The sequence below is a fragment of the Staurois parvus genome, unplaced genomic scaffold, assembly GCF_062004578.1.
Source record: "Staurois parvus isolate SC_StPar_1 unplaced genomic scaffold, SC_StPar_1.0 ptg000365l, whole genome shotgun sequence".
NCBI lineage: Eukaryota > Metazoa > Chordata > Amphibia > Anura > Ranidae > Staurois > Staurois parvus.
The window spans coordinates 1,182,227-1,200,529 of NW_028318161.1; the positions used below are offsets into that span (position 1 = coordinate 1,182,227).

The following is an 18,303-nucleotide window of genomic DNA, read 5'->3' on the forward strand; positions in this document are numbered from 1 at the left end:
GGGAGGTGGTCAGGTAGAGGCCGCGCTGGTACAGGAGCATCAGTTTGCCGAGAAGGGACGCTGGAGTCCGGGGCGCCCAGAGTAGGAGACGGCGGAGGCTCGGGGCCTGGTGCGGAGTTTTGCAGGTTAGATGTGTATGACCAATGCAGGTCACACCTGAGCCGGGGAGACCTGTGTGTCTGGTAGAGCTACCCACACCCCGGGGTTATTGTGGTTCGGATTACAACATGGCCCCGTCTATAGACATCGATCAGTGGGTGCAGGGGGACCTGTAGGAGGGGAGGAGTGTGTCTGATTCCAGGGACAGTCCTCTGAGGTCAGTGCTGTGCATCCCAGCACCTCATCTATGTCTGAGGACACTGGGGGGGCTTCATTATGGGTGGAGAAGGAATGCATCCTCTGCAGGGTCTGTGTGGGGAGATTTCCCTCCACTTCCTGTCCTGGACATTCAACAAGAAGTCAGAAGATAGCTTTCCACTCTGAGGAAATCTCCTAAGCTGACCATACACTTTACAATCTGATTGTACATCTACTATGTAGTCTATGGGCCTGACAGCGTGGACAGTAACTTGTAGGATTTGTTTAGGTTTGTCTGATAAATATAAACTATAGAAAAATATTTGGCATGCTTTAGAGGCACTTTAAAGTGATATTAAACCCAAAAGCAAACGTATTATAATGCAGCTTATCAATTCTTAGATGTGGTGGCTGCATTAATTTCCTTCTTTGGTTTTCCTTCTTTTATTTGGCGATCTGGCCAGAAAATCTGTTGTTTTTCAAAGAGCAAGCTCTCCTGCAAATGTATCTTACAATGAGACAAACAATTGTTCCACGGACAGGTGCTTACAACAATCCTCTTCTATTTATGTAAAACCCAAAAGGAAAAAACAATTATTTGCTGTACCTGCTAATATACTGTTATCTAGAGTTCACTTTCAATTTGTTAGTGTATTTAAATTTGCTAGATGGCATAGTTAACCCCCCAACTGACAATGCTGCTGTCCAAATGTGCCTCCTGTGCTCCTTCATCCAGAGTGAGCACTCTAATACAGGGGTCAGCAACCAGTAGATCATGGCCAGGTGACTGGTAGATCACAGTCGGGGCTTCTTGGCCCACCATCCCAGAGCGTCGAACAGAATGCAATGCAGAGGGACTACTTCTGATAAATTGGGGTAAAGAGTTCCAGAGGATGGGGGAAGCTCTGAAGAAGTCCTGGAGATGAGCATGGGAGGAGGAGACAAGGGAGCTAGAGAGCAGGAGGTCTTGTGGAGAGTAGGGTTTGGGTGATATTTGGAGACAAGATCGTTGATGTAATTTGGGGCAGAGTTATAAATGGCTTTATACGTTATTGTTAATGTTTTGAATTTTATCTGTTGGGCAATGGGAAGCCAGTGGAGGGATTGGCAGAGAGGGGTGGAAGATACAGAACGGTTAGTAAGGTGGATAAGTCTGGCAGCAGCATTCATGATAGATTGAAGAGGGGATAGCCTGCGATGAGGTAGGCCAATGAGGAGGGAGTTACTATAGTCAAGGCGAGATATAACAAGGGAGTGAATAAGTTGCTTAGTGGTTTCCGAGGTTAGGAACGGGCATATCTTGGAGATGTTGTGGAGGTGAAGTCTACAAGATTGGACAGTGATTGGATTTGGGGGTGAAAGGACAGATGGGAGTCTAGGATTACACCTAGTACCCTAGAATGAGGGGAGGGACTGATGATTGTGTTATTGATCTTGATGGAGAAGTCAGGGGAGGGGGCACGGGCTGGAGGGGAATACTAAGAGCTCAGTTTTGGAAAGATGGAATATGAAGAAGTGGAGTGACATCCATGCCGGTATGTCGCTTAGTAGGTTAGTAATGCGAGAGGAGATTGAAGGGGTGAGGTGAGGGGTAGAAAGATAGATTTGTGTGTCATCAGCATAGAGATGGTACTTAAAGCCATGGGAGTTTATCAAGTGACCAAGGGAGGAGGTGTAGATGGAGAAGAGAAGGGGTCCAAGGACAGAACCTTGAGGTACCCCTACAGAAAGAGGGAGTGAAGAGGAGGAGGCAGAGTTATAGGTAACGCTGAAGTACCGCTGTGATAGATAGGAGGAGACCCAGGATAGAGCAGAGTCTCTGAGACCAAGAGAGTGGAGTTTTTTGAGGAGGAGGGGATGGTCAACCGTATCAAAAGCCGCAGAGAGGTCAAGTAGTAAGAGTATGGAGTAGTGGCCATTGGTTTTAGCAGTTAGTAGATCATTAGTGAGTTTTAGTAGGGCAGTTTCAGTGGAGTGTAGTGAGTGAAAGCCAGACTGTAAAGGGTCAAGAAGGTTGTTGTCAGTGAGGTGGGAGCTCAGGCGATTGTAGACTAAACATTCTAGGAGTTTAGAGGCAAATGGGAGCAGGGAGATGGGTCTTAAGTTGTTCAGGTTGGTGGGATCCAGGGAGGACTTTTTAAGTATGGGAGTGACCACAGTAGTTGTGAGGGGACAGGATCCAGGGGGCAGGTAGTGAGACGGGCTTCTGAAAAAACCTTAGTGACCTCTTCGGTAGTAGCAAGGTCAAAAGAGGAAAGTGTTGAGGGAGGTTTAGTATAAGGTATGCTTAGTGGGATGGGTGTCTGTGCAGTGGCGATGCCCCTACGAATTGCGTCAGTCTTGTTTTTGAAATGATTTGCAATCTCGTGAGCAGTGAGTGAGGTACTGGGTGGAGGTGGAGAAAGTAGAAACTTAAAAGTAGAGAAGGGACGACGAGGACTGGATGACAAGGTATTAACAAGAGTGACAAAGTAGGCGTTTAAGATTTCTGGTGTCGTCAGTCTGCCAAGGTTGTAGCGGTCGGTAAATCAGATGTGAGGAGGTGACGTTGTATCCTGAGATCTTTGACTTCTCCCATGTTGTTCAGGTAGATCTCCACCCCTTTAATGTTGCCTACCCCTGCTGTAATACATGAGGTGTGTTACTGACCAGATCACCAGAGCGAAAAGACCTAAAAAAGAAAACAAATGCAGCCACCACCACATCTAAGGATTGGTACGCTGCAATATATTACATTTTTGATTTGGTGCTTATTAGTGCTTTTAAATGAAGAAGTGCAATGTATGATGTCTGTGCAATTAGGAGCTCTACACCTACCAGCAGAAAGAGGCTGCGGCACAGTGACATGGCCCTGGAAGTCACTATTGGGTAAATTCTATTTATTTACAATTTTGACCCTCCAGTTCTATTAAGGTGACAGTTGTATTGCTGGGACAGAGTCTGAAGCCATCCTTGTTGTGCAGTTACATGGAGTGTTGGCAGGCCTGAATATTGTGGTTGTTTGCTGTGAAATCCTAAGTAATCAGTGTGAGAGCTCCCTTCTGCATGAGTGAATATGCCATTTATATTGTCCTTTGATCTGCAGTGTATTCTATAAGAGTAACTCCACTTTTGTTCAGAAAATAAAAACAATCCCCTCTGGGCAATCAATATACATTGCATGGATTTTAACAACCTTTGTTGTAGACTCCTGCCTCTGCTCTGTAGTAATAAGGCCCCTTTCAAATGGGGCGGGTACTTCCGTGTCTGCTCAGTTTCTGCGGAGCAGACCCAGCAAAAACCGCTCAGCCAGGATTAAGGCTAGTTCACATCTCCGTGTTCCTGCGGGCACGAGAGCCCATTCATTTGAATAGACTCCTGTGTCTCGGGACACGCAGGGAAGAAGTCCCTGCACTTCTTCGGAAAACGCAGCCCGCATGTGACCACCTGCACAGATATGAACCAGGGGTAAATGGACTCTATGATGCTGTCTGTTTACACCCGAATACCCTCTGATCTAATATGGCTAAACGAAAGGGGTGAATGGACTTTCCGATCAGATCTGCCTGAACAACTGACAGGCGGACCCTATCCGATCACCCATGTGAAAGGAGCCAAACTCTTTTGTTAGACCATGTTCTGTGCAGAGTGATTCTGAATGGGAGTGACTAATTCACTACACGCAGCTGATGCAATTTAAGGGTTCTGATGAAGAAAAGTTGCAATGTCTGCATCCCTGCACAAGTGATTAATCCTTAGAACGTATCTCCCCAAAAATGAAATTTTTGTTGCTGAGGAGTCCTAAAACCTGGCTTGTATCTTAGTCCAGAATCTGGAAAACTGAGGAGGACCAGCTGTATGGAAGACAGTGCTGTGTATGGATCATCTCCAAATTGCCATGTTGAATGTCATTTTATAGAGTATGACAGCTCTGCAGTTTGAAAAGGAAAGGCCATGTATAATAACATTCAAATTATACTAGTAAACACGTGACTAGGTAGGCGCTAATCCATTAAATCAATAAATCACATGACAAATAATATAAAAAATGATCTAACAAATGGTTTTGCACAGAGCAGCCTGGATCCTCCTCGGCTTGCTATGGGGGCACCCTGCTCAGGAGTGCGCCTGCTTGGGTGCCCCCATAGCTATGGGGGGGTCACCCGACAGGAGGGAGGGACCAGGAGCGCTGGCGGGGCACCCGAGAAGAGGAGGATCGGCGCAGCTTTGTGCAAAACCATTGCACGGAGCAGGTAAGTGTGGCATGTTTGTTTAAAAAAAAAAAAATGTGCCTGTAGTATTACTTTAAATTACAATATGGCTTGTAGCAATTGTATATGTGAAATTCAGTTTTTGTTTTTTTTTTTTGTTTGCCATTTTTTTTTTTCCAAAAGTGGGGTTACCCCTTAAGCCCTGCAAAAACTGCATTTCCTAGCAGTCGCTTAGTTGGGGAATTTGTTGCGGTGTTACAGGAGTGAGGAATGAGGTAAATATAGCTGCTTATTCTCCACCCTTAGGCTGTTTTCACACTGATCCATTTTCTTCCACTAGCAGAAGAAAACGCGTGACCATGTATTCCTATAGAACTCTTCACACCAATGCATTGCTGGTCAGATGCGTTTTTAAAACTCCTGCTTGCTGCATTTTTGGTGCAGTAAAAAAAACCTGCAGTTTGAGTCGCATGTCATGTTAAAAATGCACCATAAACGCATATGTGTTTTGCCGTGGATCAGTGTGAAAGTAGCCTTAGACAAAACCAGCATTTAACCCCTGTAGGTGCAGGGAAGTAAGCACACAGCAAGGGTCATTTTTTCAGCTGATCATAATAGGGCTTTGACATAAACATGTGCATTCTCCATGCAGGACAACAAATTCTTGAGATTTTTGGAGGCTGTTATTACAGAACTCTCCTAAGAGTACCAGTTCCCTGTGTGTCATACAAATATTGTGACCTCAATGCTGTCTGTATCATTGACCCAGAACAACTATAGAGATAAGGAGTTCAGTCATTTAATTACAGCAGATTGTTTTGGATCTGTGAATCTGACATTGGACACAGCCAGGCATCTAGCATTTTTAGGTGTAGGCTTGCAGTGGCAACCCCCATTCTTCACTTTGAAAACCAGGTTCCTGATCATTACGTTTTGCCTTTCCGTTTCTCAGCTGCGGGGTTTGAAGAATATACCTAGTACTTCCAGGCATGTTTTTCTGCTTGTGACCATGACCGGATTGGTGCTTGATGACTGGCCCAGCATTGCCATGTGGGTAGGAAGATAGTCAATTGTGTGTATGCTCTGAGTGTAATATGACTAGAACCAGCACAGGTCTGTCTTTCCTCACTCCCTGGGAAGGGGAAATGAAAGTGCAGAACCTGTTAAGGAAACAAAAGCTCTTGCTATAGTACTTACCTCCTTCAAGGATGTATCCTAAAGACTCGTTACCCCTGATGTGTCACTGAATGAAGGCCAGTGTCATCAACCTCCAGGCTGTCATTGATACACCCCTTGGGGGCATCAACGTGTTGGTCTGGCTTTGTAATGTCTGCGCAGCTCTATGCAGTATGGAAGGCTGTCCTCTGCAGTCATACTATAGATTAAGGGGCATTAAAAAAAGGTGCATGGTGGATTTGGGTTTTTACCAACGTGGTGATCTGTTTTAACTTTTAAGCAATGTGTTTAGTTGCATAAACCAAGCTGTACACTGCGTTTCCAGATTCTGTTCAGATACAGGCACATGGGTATTTGTATACAATGCTTCCATGTCTGTATGTATATACAGCACGTAATGCACAGCATCTTCTGACATTCGCTGATGAGTTTTTGTCTTAACATGCCCCATCAACAGATTGCCTTTATTATGGCTACAGAAATTCTTGGGTCTTGCTAGTCACTGGTTTTGCTTGGTGCTGTTGTCTGCCTTCACAGAAAGTAATCTGAACCCTCCATGTGTCCCTTTCTAACTTCCCAGGCTGTCCCCTAATATGATATTAAAAATAGTGTTCTGCTTTGCTTTGACTATTTTTATACGAATAAACCTTCACAAGTTAATTTGGGTCACCTTTTTTAAGTCTTCTAACACTGTGCTGCCAGAGGGACATAGTTATAAAAGGCATTGTTTCACTTTTTTTTTTTTTTTTCTCCATATTATTGATCCTGACAGTTCTGCCTCAATATGAGTCACTGACCCAGAACATGGTAATAATTCTCAATTGTCGTGACAACTGATATATGCACCCTTTTGTTGTGGGTCACTGACTGACCATGTAGATAAAGAATGAGCATGCATCTTCAAGATCTTCAGATCAGGAATACCAAACTTGTATATCTAGCCTGTCAGCTTCCTGTTAGCTGACCCTAAAGATGGTATAAGCCATGATTGACAGCTGAGTGAAGTAGGGAAGGAAGGTTCTTCAGAATAAATATATATATATATATATATATATATATATATATATATATATATATATATATATATATATATATATATATATATAATTTTTTTTTTTCCTATGTAATAAATGGATATTATGTGCAACACTTGAGTGCATAAAAAGGAAAATAAAGTGGCTGTAAACCTCAGACATGAAATCTGAAGAAAGTATATATTTTGGTGTTTACGTGCCTCTCTCCAAAGTGTCATTTTTCTCTGCTGTCTAGGTCCTCTGCAGGGATGTGCAATTCATATCGCCTGACGCCTGCGACATGTAGTTCTGGGTGCCAGGAAAGTTTTTTTTTTTTTTTTTTTTTTTTTTTTTTTTTTGCGGGCAAGTAGCAGGCTCACCTGTCAAGTGGAAGCATTTGGGCGGCAGCTCTGCCACCTGATTGCTTCCACACAGTCCACATTGCCAGCCGCCACCGCCCCCCTGCCCGCTATATCTCCCAGGCTCTGCTTGCCCATCTGCGGGCCCGGGATCAGTCAGTGGGTGCCGGTGGTATGTTGGGATGCAGGTATAGAGGAGGGAGGAGAGCAGACACGTCCGCCCCCCCTCCCCTTCTTGTCCTGACCCGGAAGTGATGCAGCATGACTTCCGGGTCCCCATTGACAGATTCCCAGTTGGTGTGATGTGCACTGCATTACATTCAGAGGAGCACAGGGGAGTCATGCAGGGTTTTTTAGACCTTCGGATGTCACAAAAAGGAGAACCTGTCACCAAAAAATCCCATAGAGGACTTTTTGTACCCTATGTGATTTAAAAAGAAAAGTACATTTTTTTTTTTTTCCATTTTTTTTTTAAATGTAAGTTACACCCAACCCCCCACCCCTAAATATGTATGTACGCACACACAAACGTAAAAGCACGAGCTGGGACGCCCACATTAAAGGTGGGAAAAGTTCTGAAATTATTTTTGTCTTTTTTTTTACATCAAAGAAACCTAACATTTTAACAGGGGTGTGTAGACTTTTTATAGCCACTGTATGCTGAAATGATACAGTATTATACCCCAATATTTCATATTCCTGATATGTACCTGCTGTATGATGTACTTGTATGCTAAAGTATCCTGTTCTTTGTATTGCTTCATTTGTGTGAAATGCCTGGTTTTCCTGCCAGTCCCTCCCTCTGCTTTGTAATTCCAAACTGACCATGCTAGGCTTGAGAGCACATCAGTCCCAGTGTGGTCAGTTTTTTTGACGGGTTATAATCCATCCCTGCTCAATTGAAAATTCAAAAGGTTTTGCCATTTTGTCAAACTTCAAGATATTCCTGTGGTTTGGGTTTTATCTATATCTATATATATATATATATATATATATATATATATATATATATATATATATATATATATCTCGATAGTGATTTTGTGCTTGCAGAGCTTCTCATTTACATGGCTGATCCTGACAGTTTTTTTTCTCTTCCTCATAGTAAAGTGACCATGTTAGGCGTGGAAGCCAATCCATGCTAACATGGTCCGTTTAAGTTCCCTGTCATTCCGCTAGATACAGACAAGCTGTACAAGGGCACAGCATACCTATATCTTCTGTGGTCATTGTTAAACTTCCCCCACCCATCCCTCCTTCCTTGATTAATGGCAACTTCCCCAGCCAGTCAATCCTCCTTCTCTTTGTGAAGCTATCATGGCTGTGTACACATGCCCACCACAGGTCCTTGAATCGCTCAGGAATGAACAATCTTATGACCTGCACTTTTCAAGAAAATACTTTTTTTTTGCACGTTTATTTTAAATATACAAAGATGGATATATGAAATGTGTTTCCCTACTTTTAAAAACTTTTTTTGTGATTTACGGAACTTCAGAACTACTTTAACCACTTGCCTACCGGGCACTTATACCCCCTTCTTTACCAGGCCAATTTTCAGTTTTCAGCGCTGTTGCACTTTGACAATTGCGCGGCAAGTTTGTACCCATATGAAGTTTTTATTTTTTTCTCACAAATAGAGCTTTCTTTTGGTGGTATTTAATCGCCGCTGCGCACTTTACTTTTTGCGCTATAAACACAAAAAGTGCAAAAAATTTGTAAAAAAAAAAAGTTTCTTTGTTTTCTATTATAAAAATGTTCAAACAGGTAATTTTTCTCTTTCACTGATGTGCGTTGATGAGGCAGCACTGATGGGCACGGATGGGCACTGATAAGCAGCACTGAAAGGCAGCACTAATGAGGTGGCACTGATAGATGGCACTAATGAGGTGTCACGGATAGGTGGCACTGACTGTCGCAACTGCTGGGCACTGACTGGCACAACTGCTGGGCTGCATTGGTGGGCACAGGTGGGTGGCATTGGTGGGCACAGGTGGGTGCACTGCTGGGCACAGGTGGGCGAAGCTGGTGGGTGGCACTGCTGGGCACCGATCATCAGGGCACCGATCATCAGGGCACTGATCATCAGTGCCCTGATGATCGGTGCCGATCCCCGCTCTGACAACTGCCGGTTCTCGGAAGTACTTTCCTCACGATCTGACAGCGTGAGGAAAGTGCAGCCGAGAACCGGCAATTGCATTTCCCGGTGATCAGCGTGTCATTGGACACGGCTGATTACGAGGTAAAAGGCCGCTGTGATCGGCCTTTTACCACATCACGTGATCAGCTGTGTCCATAGAACCAGCAATTGCATTTCCCGGTGATCAGCGTGTCATTGGACACGGCTGATCACGAGGTAAAAGGCCGCTGTGATCGGCCTTTTACCACATCACGTGATCAGCTGTGTCCATAGGACACATCGATCACAGAGATCGCGGGGGGCGCGCAGGAGAGCGCATTCTGGGAGGACGTCATATGACGCCCTCCCAGAACTGGCCGGCCGCAGTGTAGCCATCATTCGGCTATCTGCGGTTGGCAAGTAGTTTAAAGTATAACTAAAGGTAAAACTTTTTTTTGTTTTTTAGTTTTGGATAGAGTGCTGAGGTATTAGAACCCCTGTCAGTTTTTTATGGCTGTCTGTGTTGCGGTTTAGGGAGATTCACCCTCTCTATTTGTTCTGTTTGCCATTATCATTGAAAGTGAATGCAAAAGAAAATCCCCAAATTTTGGGTTGTCCCTGGAAAAGTAATAGAAGCAGGGTTACACTGACCATTTGAGCACTCGGGCACTGCCCGAGGGCCCGGGGTCAGTAGGGTGCCCCATGAAATGCCTCTGGTACCTCCCTTTTTTTTTTTTTTTTTTTTAAGGCTTTTTTTGGGTGTGCTTTGAGTGTGGGAAAGGACACAGGGGCCCCATGATCACCTATTGGCCGGGGGCTCCATGAGTTGTTTGTCCGCCCCTGAATAGAAGGGACATCTTCCAGTGGGTAGTGACCTGGGGTCCCCAAGGAACTCCTTTTTAAATTTCAGGGATTTCCTCTCGCTTCCTGTTTGGCTATGGGACAAGAAGTGAAGGGAAATCTGTGCAATGCGACACAGATGGTGGAAAAACATCTGATAGGGGTTATAACTCTCCCTTACTCCAAAATGAAAAAAAAAATCTTTGCCTATAGTTCTACTCTAATGCATTTAGTGTGCTATAAAACACTATTGTGCATTCGGTTAATGTGATAGGACGAATGCAGGTCAACACACCCTAATTGTGGCACCCTGTACTTCTCTCAAAGTACCACACTTATGTGTACTCACCATGTTGGGAATAAGTACTTTCTCTTCAATGCATTCTGCCTGCATGAGGAAATCTTGAAAAATAGCTGACTGCAAGTGTGACTAAGCTGTATAGGATTTTTGAGAGCTTTTTGTAGCATCATTGTATTTATTTATGTTTCGTTGTTTCCAATCATAGGTCTGATACATGTCCAGAGCAAATGCTGATCTTGTGGTGCCATTGTTTGGTTACAATGTGTGCAGCCTTTCAATAAAAATGAGCATCATCTGGATTCCCAGTGTTACTTTGTGCTGCCCTTCAGCTAGCTTCTCTAGGACATGGTAAGTGTCACTTGTACTGTGGTATGCAGAAATACAGTCGGTTAGGTATTTACTTTACTTTTTTGCAGTCAGATCTTAAATTCAAGCTTTTTTTTTTTTTTTCTTTCTAGCAATCACTGGTAAAGTGCATTTACACAGTCAGACTAGAGAAAACCCCACAATATGTTTGATTCCATTCACATAGCATACCTAAAAGTAATTAGAAACTTTTCTAGGTGTGTGTTTGAAGCACACTACATTCAGAGACTTCAAGCTACTCTGATTAATTTGAAATGAGAGGAAATTCATTCTGTCCCCACTGACCGATACACTGGAGTTGATTTACTAAAGGTAAATTTACTGTGCACTGCAAGTGCAGTTGCTTTAAAACCGAGGGGAAGCTCTGAAATGAGGCGAAGCGCTGCGGATTTCTTTTATCCAATCGTGTGCAAGCAAAAATGCTGTTTTTTACTTGCATGTTCCTCTTGAGATGTATAGCAACTGCACTTTTCAGTGCACTTGCAATATAAAGCCTATTTGCCTTTAGTAAATCAACCCCACTGAGTTTCCCCCTCATTGACCTATATTGATAGGACACACAGTGTTCAAATCTATTTTACAACTGATAATGTTTACCATAATAACCCTGTTTGTACTGTGCTGGCCGATCTCATTAAACCCACAGCCCTTTCTGCATGGCAGAGGAAGCCCTCAGTTTTGTAGTTTTCAGAAAAGAGCAAGTAAAATGTAAGGGGCAGCTTTGTAAGTGTCAATGAGAACATGTGACAAATATAAAGAAGCTTCAATTGCTGTTTGCCTAAAACTACACTTTAAAGTGGTTATAAACTCTATTTTTTTCCTAAAATAAGAGGTTTCTACTTGCCTAGTCTGCAATTGTATTGCAAAGTTCTGCCACTTATGTCCTCTTCTGGGGTCCCCTGCCAACGCTGTCCATTCCTCCCCTCTGTCGTGTGGCAAGCAGCTTGCACATACATCCTCGCTCCTGATCCAGGCAGTGTGCATCCACGGAAGCACATGACGCAGCTCGGCCATGCACTCCCGCCAACACCCCCTAGCAGAGAGTAGACATACCTTACAGTGTAATGAGCACCAATCATCAGGAACGGGGAGTGTTGGGCTTATCCTTTGTCTCTTTCACTGCCAGAGCTGTTTTTGCACATTTAAAAAATCATTTTAGGCTTGAAGATTACACAAAACCCCCAAACATATATTTTTCTGAAAGCGACACCCTAGAGAATAAAATAGGAGTAGTTCCTATTTTTTATGTTACACAATATTACCACAAACTTTTAGTAAAATAAACACTTAAGTTAATTTTAGGGCACAAAAAAGGAATAAATTACCCAATTTTTTGGTACAATATAACAGATGAGGTTGCACCGAGTAAATAAAAATCCAACATGTCAAACCTTAAATTTGCAGGCGCTTGGGAAATGGCAAAAAACTTTAGTACCCTTTATTTTCTATAGGCAACGCTATTAAAGCCCCTTTTAGGTCATCAGTTTAGTGTTATGGAGGAGGTCTGGGTGTTTCATCTGTGCTCCACTGAGTGTAATGAAGTGCAGAGCACTCTGCATTACTTTTTCCTGGCCATACTAGCTGGGCAAACTGACAGGGGAACCGGGAAATGTTTAATGCTGGACGTGTGTCCACTCAGCTCCCTGCAACCCCTCCCCCACCCGACCAGTCCCGCAGATGGCCAAACAGACCCCTTGATACATAGTGGGGGTACACACGGGGGGGGGGGGGTCATGTTTTACTAGGAAGTGGGTGGAAGCATTCAGGCTGCAAAGCAGCCATCAGAATGCTTCCATCTGACAGGCAGCAGTTGGCTTGTCAGATATACACACACTGTGTAAACCCCTGCCCCTGCTGTCAGGTCGGTACGACATGCAGGCTTGACAGCGAAAGAGTTACATTTACATGAGAGAGCAAAAAAAAAAAAGAGAAGCAACATATAACACATGCAAATCAAATTTTATATAATATTGTTTATCAAATGCAAGATGCAGTCTAAAACTACAAGAAGAACCACATTCGACCACCAAAAGGAAAAAACAAACACTAATGAAAGCTATGTGTTTCCCAATAGCAATACAAAGTGTTATTATACAATATTTATATAGCGCTAAAGGTTTGCTCAGCCCTGTACATTGTGTTAACCACAACACTGATCATGTTTATTCCCACTGATTTCCCAGGAGAATACACATAGCTCTAGCATTTCATTCATTAATAGACAATGAAATGTCTTAGCCAACTTGCATTTTGATCTGAACTTTGCCTGTATGCTATTAAAGAATTGCCTACGGAAAATATAGGGTACTAAAGTTTGTCGGCATTTCATGAGAGCGCACAAATATATTTTATTCTCTAGGGTGTCTGCTTTCAGAAAATATACAATGTTTGGGGGTTTTATGTAATCTTCAGGCCTAAAACTATCTTTTTAAATGTTTGGCGCAAAAACAACACTGCACATCACCAAAAGAACACCATACCCACTGTGAAGCATGATGGTGGCAGCATCATGCTTTGGAGACTATATTTCCTAAATAGTCTCCAACAAGATGATTGAATACCATAATATTAAATGGAAAGGGCAGTCAAACTGCATATGGAGAAAGTTTGCACCTAGAAGATATCTGCTAATGTCACACTTACGGCAGTTCAACATAATGGTAGTGATACCCCTGCCTGAAAGAAAAGAAATCCAATAACTGTTATTTCATATTCGTCTGACTGGTGTCAGTTATGTTCTGGTTTTTGTGATCTAGTTGAAATATTCTGTGCAAGTGCCTGACTGTGTTTTGTTTTTTGTTTTTTCCTAGGTCTGCAAAAGAATGTTTATGTTAACCAAATTCCAGTGCCTCTACAGTTCTACTCTTAAAACCAACACTCCTTTTTGATGTGTAAAAGTTGTCATGGAAACTGGCAACAGTTGCCAAGAAGAAAATACTATAAACTCAACTTCCATCTGTGCAATACAAGATGATGGCCACAATGAAGGAGAGTGCCCCAGAGTGGATGGGCACTCTACACAGTCTTGTATGGACCAACAAATTCAAGGGAAACAAAAAAAAACTCCTTTTAAATTCTTTGGGGGAAGAAAAAGCATTGTTACTTTACCAAGCTTCTTTGGGGGAAAGCACAAGGGATTGGGAAAAGGAAATGCTAGGAAATCGATGAGCAAAAGTAAGACCCATGATGGCATCAGTGATGTACCTGGAGATGATGGAAAGAAGGGCTGTTCTGATAATTCTGTCAACAGACACCATGGACATGACCTATGTAAGACAGGGAACATGCTTCCCAGCTCTCTTAGTGCAGATTCTGGGATTACATCTCCGGTTAAGCTTGATTTCAGTTTCCATGATATATCTCCTATGGGCAGTACAGAGTGCTTTGAGAAAAAGATAAATGGAGAGAAGTCCTTCTCCTTCCCGAGGCCAAAGAAAGGGTTGAAGGGTTTATTTAGCAGCATCCGTAGACACAAGAAAAACAAAACTCCTGATCCTGACAAGTGTGAGCGGTATGATCATATTACCGAGACTGTTATTTTAGAACAATTAAATAAGTACCCATCAGAGGATGCTGAACTGCAGTGCAGCAGTGAGCAACCAAAGATGACCATCCAGGAATCGGGAGTCTCATCAGATTGTTTAATGAATCTGACAATTGTGTGTGAAAATGAGGAGACTCAGCAGGGTTCTGTAAGCATGCCCAATTTAACACCACAGAAAACTGAGGAATTTGTTATGGAAACCAATGAGGAACTTTCTAATGACCAAAATCCTGTCACCAATTCCAAACCTGACTGCCCTGATGATGGTGCAGTCTCTGAAGTGTGTGCTGATAATGTAAATGCTGACTTAGACAGAGAAGTTTCACCTAGCTCTGCTGGTGACCATCTCAGTCTTATGTTTGAGGATGTGTCCTCTCTTAAGAGTTTTGACTCCTTTACAGGGTGTGGGGATATTATTGCTGAACAGGACATTGACAATATTAGTGATACTTCCCTTTCCTTAGAAAGGAGCAGGGAGACAACTAAGAGAAGTTCATGTCTTGTTACTTATCAAGGAGGTGGAGAGGAGATGGCAACACCAGATGACATGGAGGAGGAGTATCTTCAGAGGCTTTTGGAAGATGGCAATGAAGCTGATGCAAGCTATGAATTAGAAGAAGAAAAGGTACACGAAGAGATGTCCAAGGGCTTTACTGAACTGCAGCCACATGCTTATTCAATGGGTGCAGAAGATGCCTTTGTTGATGGAACTGTCCTAGGCAGTGCAGAGTTGCTTACTCCCCAAAGTGACCAGCAAGAATCTGCACCAAATAGTGATGAGGGGTACTATGATTCCACCACACCTGGTCCAGACGATGATGGTGGAGAAGGCTTCTCCAATAAAGAACGTCTTCCAAGAGACAGCTACAGTGGAGATGCACTTTATGAGTTTTATGAGCCAGATGACAGTCTTATGAGTCCTGCACCAGGTGGAGAGTCCTTGTATGAGAGTAAAACTCTGTGTTCTGAAATATTTGATCACTTTTTTGACTTCAGTCTTCCCATAAATGGTGGGCTAAGTCAGGATGTAGAACGCAAAAAGGGTGCAACTGAAACAGAAGAGGAACGATTGGCAGTCATTCAAAAACAGCTGCTGTTCTGGGAAATGCAAAGAGAAGCTGCACTGAAAGGATTAGGACATGTAAACAAAGATACTTTTTCCAAAGAAAAACAAATTGAATGTGAAATCAGGACTGTCAGTTTATTGGGCAGGGGAAAGGACAAGGACTGCCTTACAAGAGAACAGATTTTATTACAAAATGTTAGCAAAGATGTTGGTGACAAAGGAATAAAACAAATAGAAGCAGGGAAACTGAATTGGAAAGACTATCGGGAAACCCCTTTAACAGACTCTGATTACCACAGACGTTACGTACATCATTTAGATGGAAATGGCCTTGTGGAGAATCCTGGTTTTGAGTTGAATGTTAGTAGCCTTGAAGCTCAGAACCAGAGTGACACTACATTGGCAACTATTGCCAAGCTTTCCAGTTCTAGTATTACACCTATGCATCATGCCCAGAATGTATTTAGTTCTGAATTTTCCTGCCTATCTAACTACAGTGCAGAAAATGAATGTGAGCAAGCGGTAGACTTTGCTGATAATAGCATGTTGTTTTCAAGTATTTCTGAAAGACTTGGCAGTGCTGTTTCTAGTTCATCATTTCATCACAACTTAAATGCTCTTCCCACTATGGTCACATTTGATGTAGTTGATGTTGAAAATGAAGGTGAATGTGAGCAGCAAATTGATCTAAGTCCAGATGAAGAGGTTGTATCATCCTTTGAGACTTTTGACCATAGATATGCACAGGAGTCTTTGGCTGAATGTGATGAACACGTATTGCAAATGGATTCCCATCAGTCTTTCCATAACTATAACTGGGGGGTGGCCAGCCTTCCACGTCATCTTGAGCAATATAAGCTAAGTCCTTTTAGGCCAGTTCCACTTTCTGTTAACAGAAGAAGCAAATCACTAGACACAGAAAGCTTGGAGCTTGAGCTTGGTGGACTACATATGTCTAAAAGTGGCTTAAAATCCTATGATTTGCTCACTCCATGGGAGGATAAAAAGAATTCTTTGCAGTATGAAGATCGTTGTGTACATGGAGATGAAACACGGTTTAACTGTTGTAAAATGTTGGGCAAAATTGTTCTGGCAAATGAAGAGTTTGAAACCTGTACACCAAGTATGTCTCCAAAGCAGAGCTATAGCAGAGAAATGCTGGGTTCCAAGTCCAGTTCTCAAATAACAGATAGCAGGGAGCTGGCAGATGTCACTACAGAGACTGTGCAGTATAACACTAGGCAGCTTCAAGGTGACTCTAAATCCTGCAGATACCCCAGAGAAAACACTACAAAAAAGCTTGCTCGTGTCCTACCATTGGAGGAACAGAGGGGTGTAGATACACAGTACAGTTGTGAGTATGATGCCCCTCATAAGCCAGTTAAGACCAAACCTGTTGGCGTTACACAAGCGATGCCCCAGCAGCATAAAAAAGACTATGACCTACAGTCGGACTTTGTGGAAAGGCATTCCAAGAAAGGCATTTTGGAGCACAGGGATATATCACCTGTTGAATGGAGTAATAATTACAGTGAATGTTCAAACAGCTAATTTAATACCCACTGCCAACAAGATTTTTAATATATAGTTTTAAGATTCTCCATTAGCGAAATGAGAATATGAAAACCATACAAAATGGCTTGTAGACTAGCCAATCCACAACTGTATGAAGGAATGTTGTACAAATGTTTTGCAATTTTCAGTACTTTTTACATTTTATTTTGCCTATAAATGGTAAAATCACTGGAAGTCTGTCACTTAGTTGTTTTAGTTGCTTCTAAATTTGCAATGCAATGGAAAAAAACACCGCAGTGCTTTACACTTAGAATGTCCTTTTTAAAGAATGATACAAGTTGTGTACCCTGGTATTGCCATGTCACTTGTGGCCAAGACACCCAAAAGCCTAAAAGGTTTATCAAAATGCAAAACAATGCCCTCTCAAGGAACAGAATTCTGTTACTCCTTTTCCTATGCAGTGCTACACCGTTATGATTTGCAAGTTTACTTCACAGACTTGGCATAAGCCCTCGTGCCCTTAATGCTGATTCTAAGTGAAATCGAAATATAAAATACACAGCATCCTATAAATGCATCTGTTCTTTGTGAGTACACAAGATCAATGTGCATTGGCATTCCTTATAGACCCATCTTTTTTTGTATTCGTACTTAATTTGAGTTCAGATTACTTGCATGTTTCAGCTATAGGATATTTTCCCTAAAAAAACACTACATCCATTTTTTTTTTTTTTTTTTTTTTTTTTTTTTTTAAATTGTTGGTACTTGAATGTTTGAAACACTCAAGCACATGTTTGTGTTTAAAGTTTTCAGAAAAAATGGTTTTCTTCATGCTTTTTCTGACATCATGGTATTTAGGTATTAGGCTGGCTATTACTATTATACAAAGCCACATTCATAGAGTTTATTTCACTCTTTGGTGTCTGAAATATCAAAGGATGTGATCACAATATTGTATTGCTCTTAAACGTCCCAACTAATAAGTTAGAACATAATTTTTAGTTCCCCTCTGCAGAAAATATGTAAGATTTCAGGAAGTTTTTATTGTGAAGATGATTAGATAGGACTGCTATTAAAAAAAAAAAAAAGAAGGGGGGTGGAGCATATTGTCATCAGAACATTATCAAAATATATTCTTCCCAATGTTCCCGTGCTGTTTTTGGGTATATCCTTTACTCGACTACAAGCAGGCATGCCTTTTTATGACACTATTTTAAAGACACCCGCCACCCCCGACACACACATACTCCTATGTTAAATTATCTGTATGCAACATAATAAACTGGCATTGTGCGATGCATGCCATTAACTTTTTGCTTTTAAGTTTTCACAAAAGCACACAGTCCATGTGCTGAATAGTTCTAATCTTGTGCTGCTGGCCTATCTGCTCATCCAGTTTTTTAGGTTGCTTCTGTCTTTAGTTGTTGAATAGGCCTGAATGTGAGCCTGACACAGAGTATGGTATCTGAATCTGCCATGTTGTCACTAGGTACTGTGATGTGCAAAGATGATATAGT

At 42.3% G+C, this 18,303-nt stretch overlaps 1 protein-coding gene across 1 annotated transcript; it reads left to right on the forward strand.

Annotated features, from left to right (window-relative positions):
- Nucleotides 1–17,015, forward strand: AMER1 (APC membrane recruitment protein 1). The gene is made up of 3 exons (XM_089685189.1): nucleotides 1–125; nucleotides 10,501–10,643; nucleotides 13,472–17,015. The coding sequence occupies exon 3, from the start codon at nucleotides 13,565–13,567 to the stop codon at nucleotides 16,820–16,822; it is 3,258 nt and encodes a 1,085-aa protein (XP_089541315.1). The 5' UTR covers nucleotides 1–125; nucleotides 10,501–10,643; nucleotides 13,472–13,564; the 3' UTR covers nucleotides 16,823–17,015.
- Nucleotides 17,016–18,303: the final 1,288 nt, after the last annotated feature.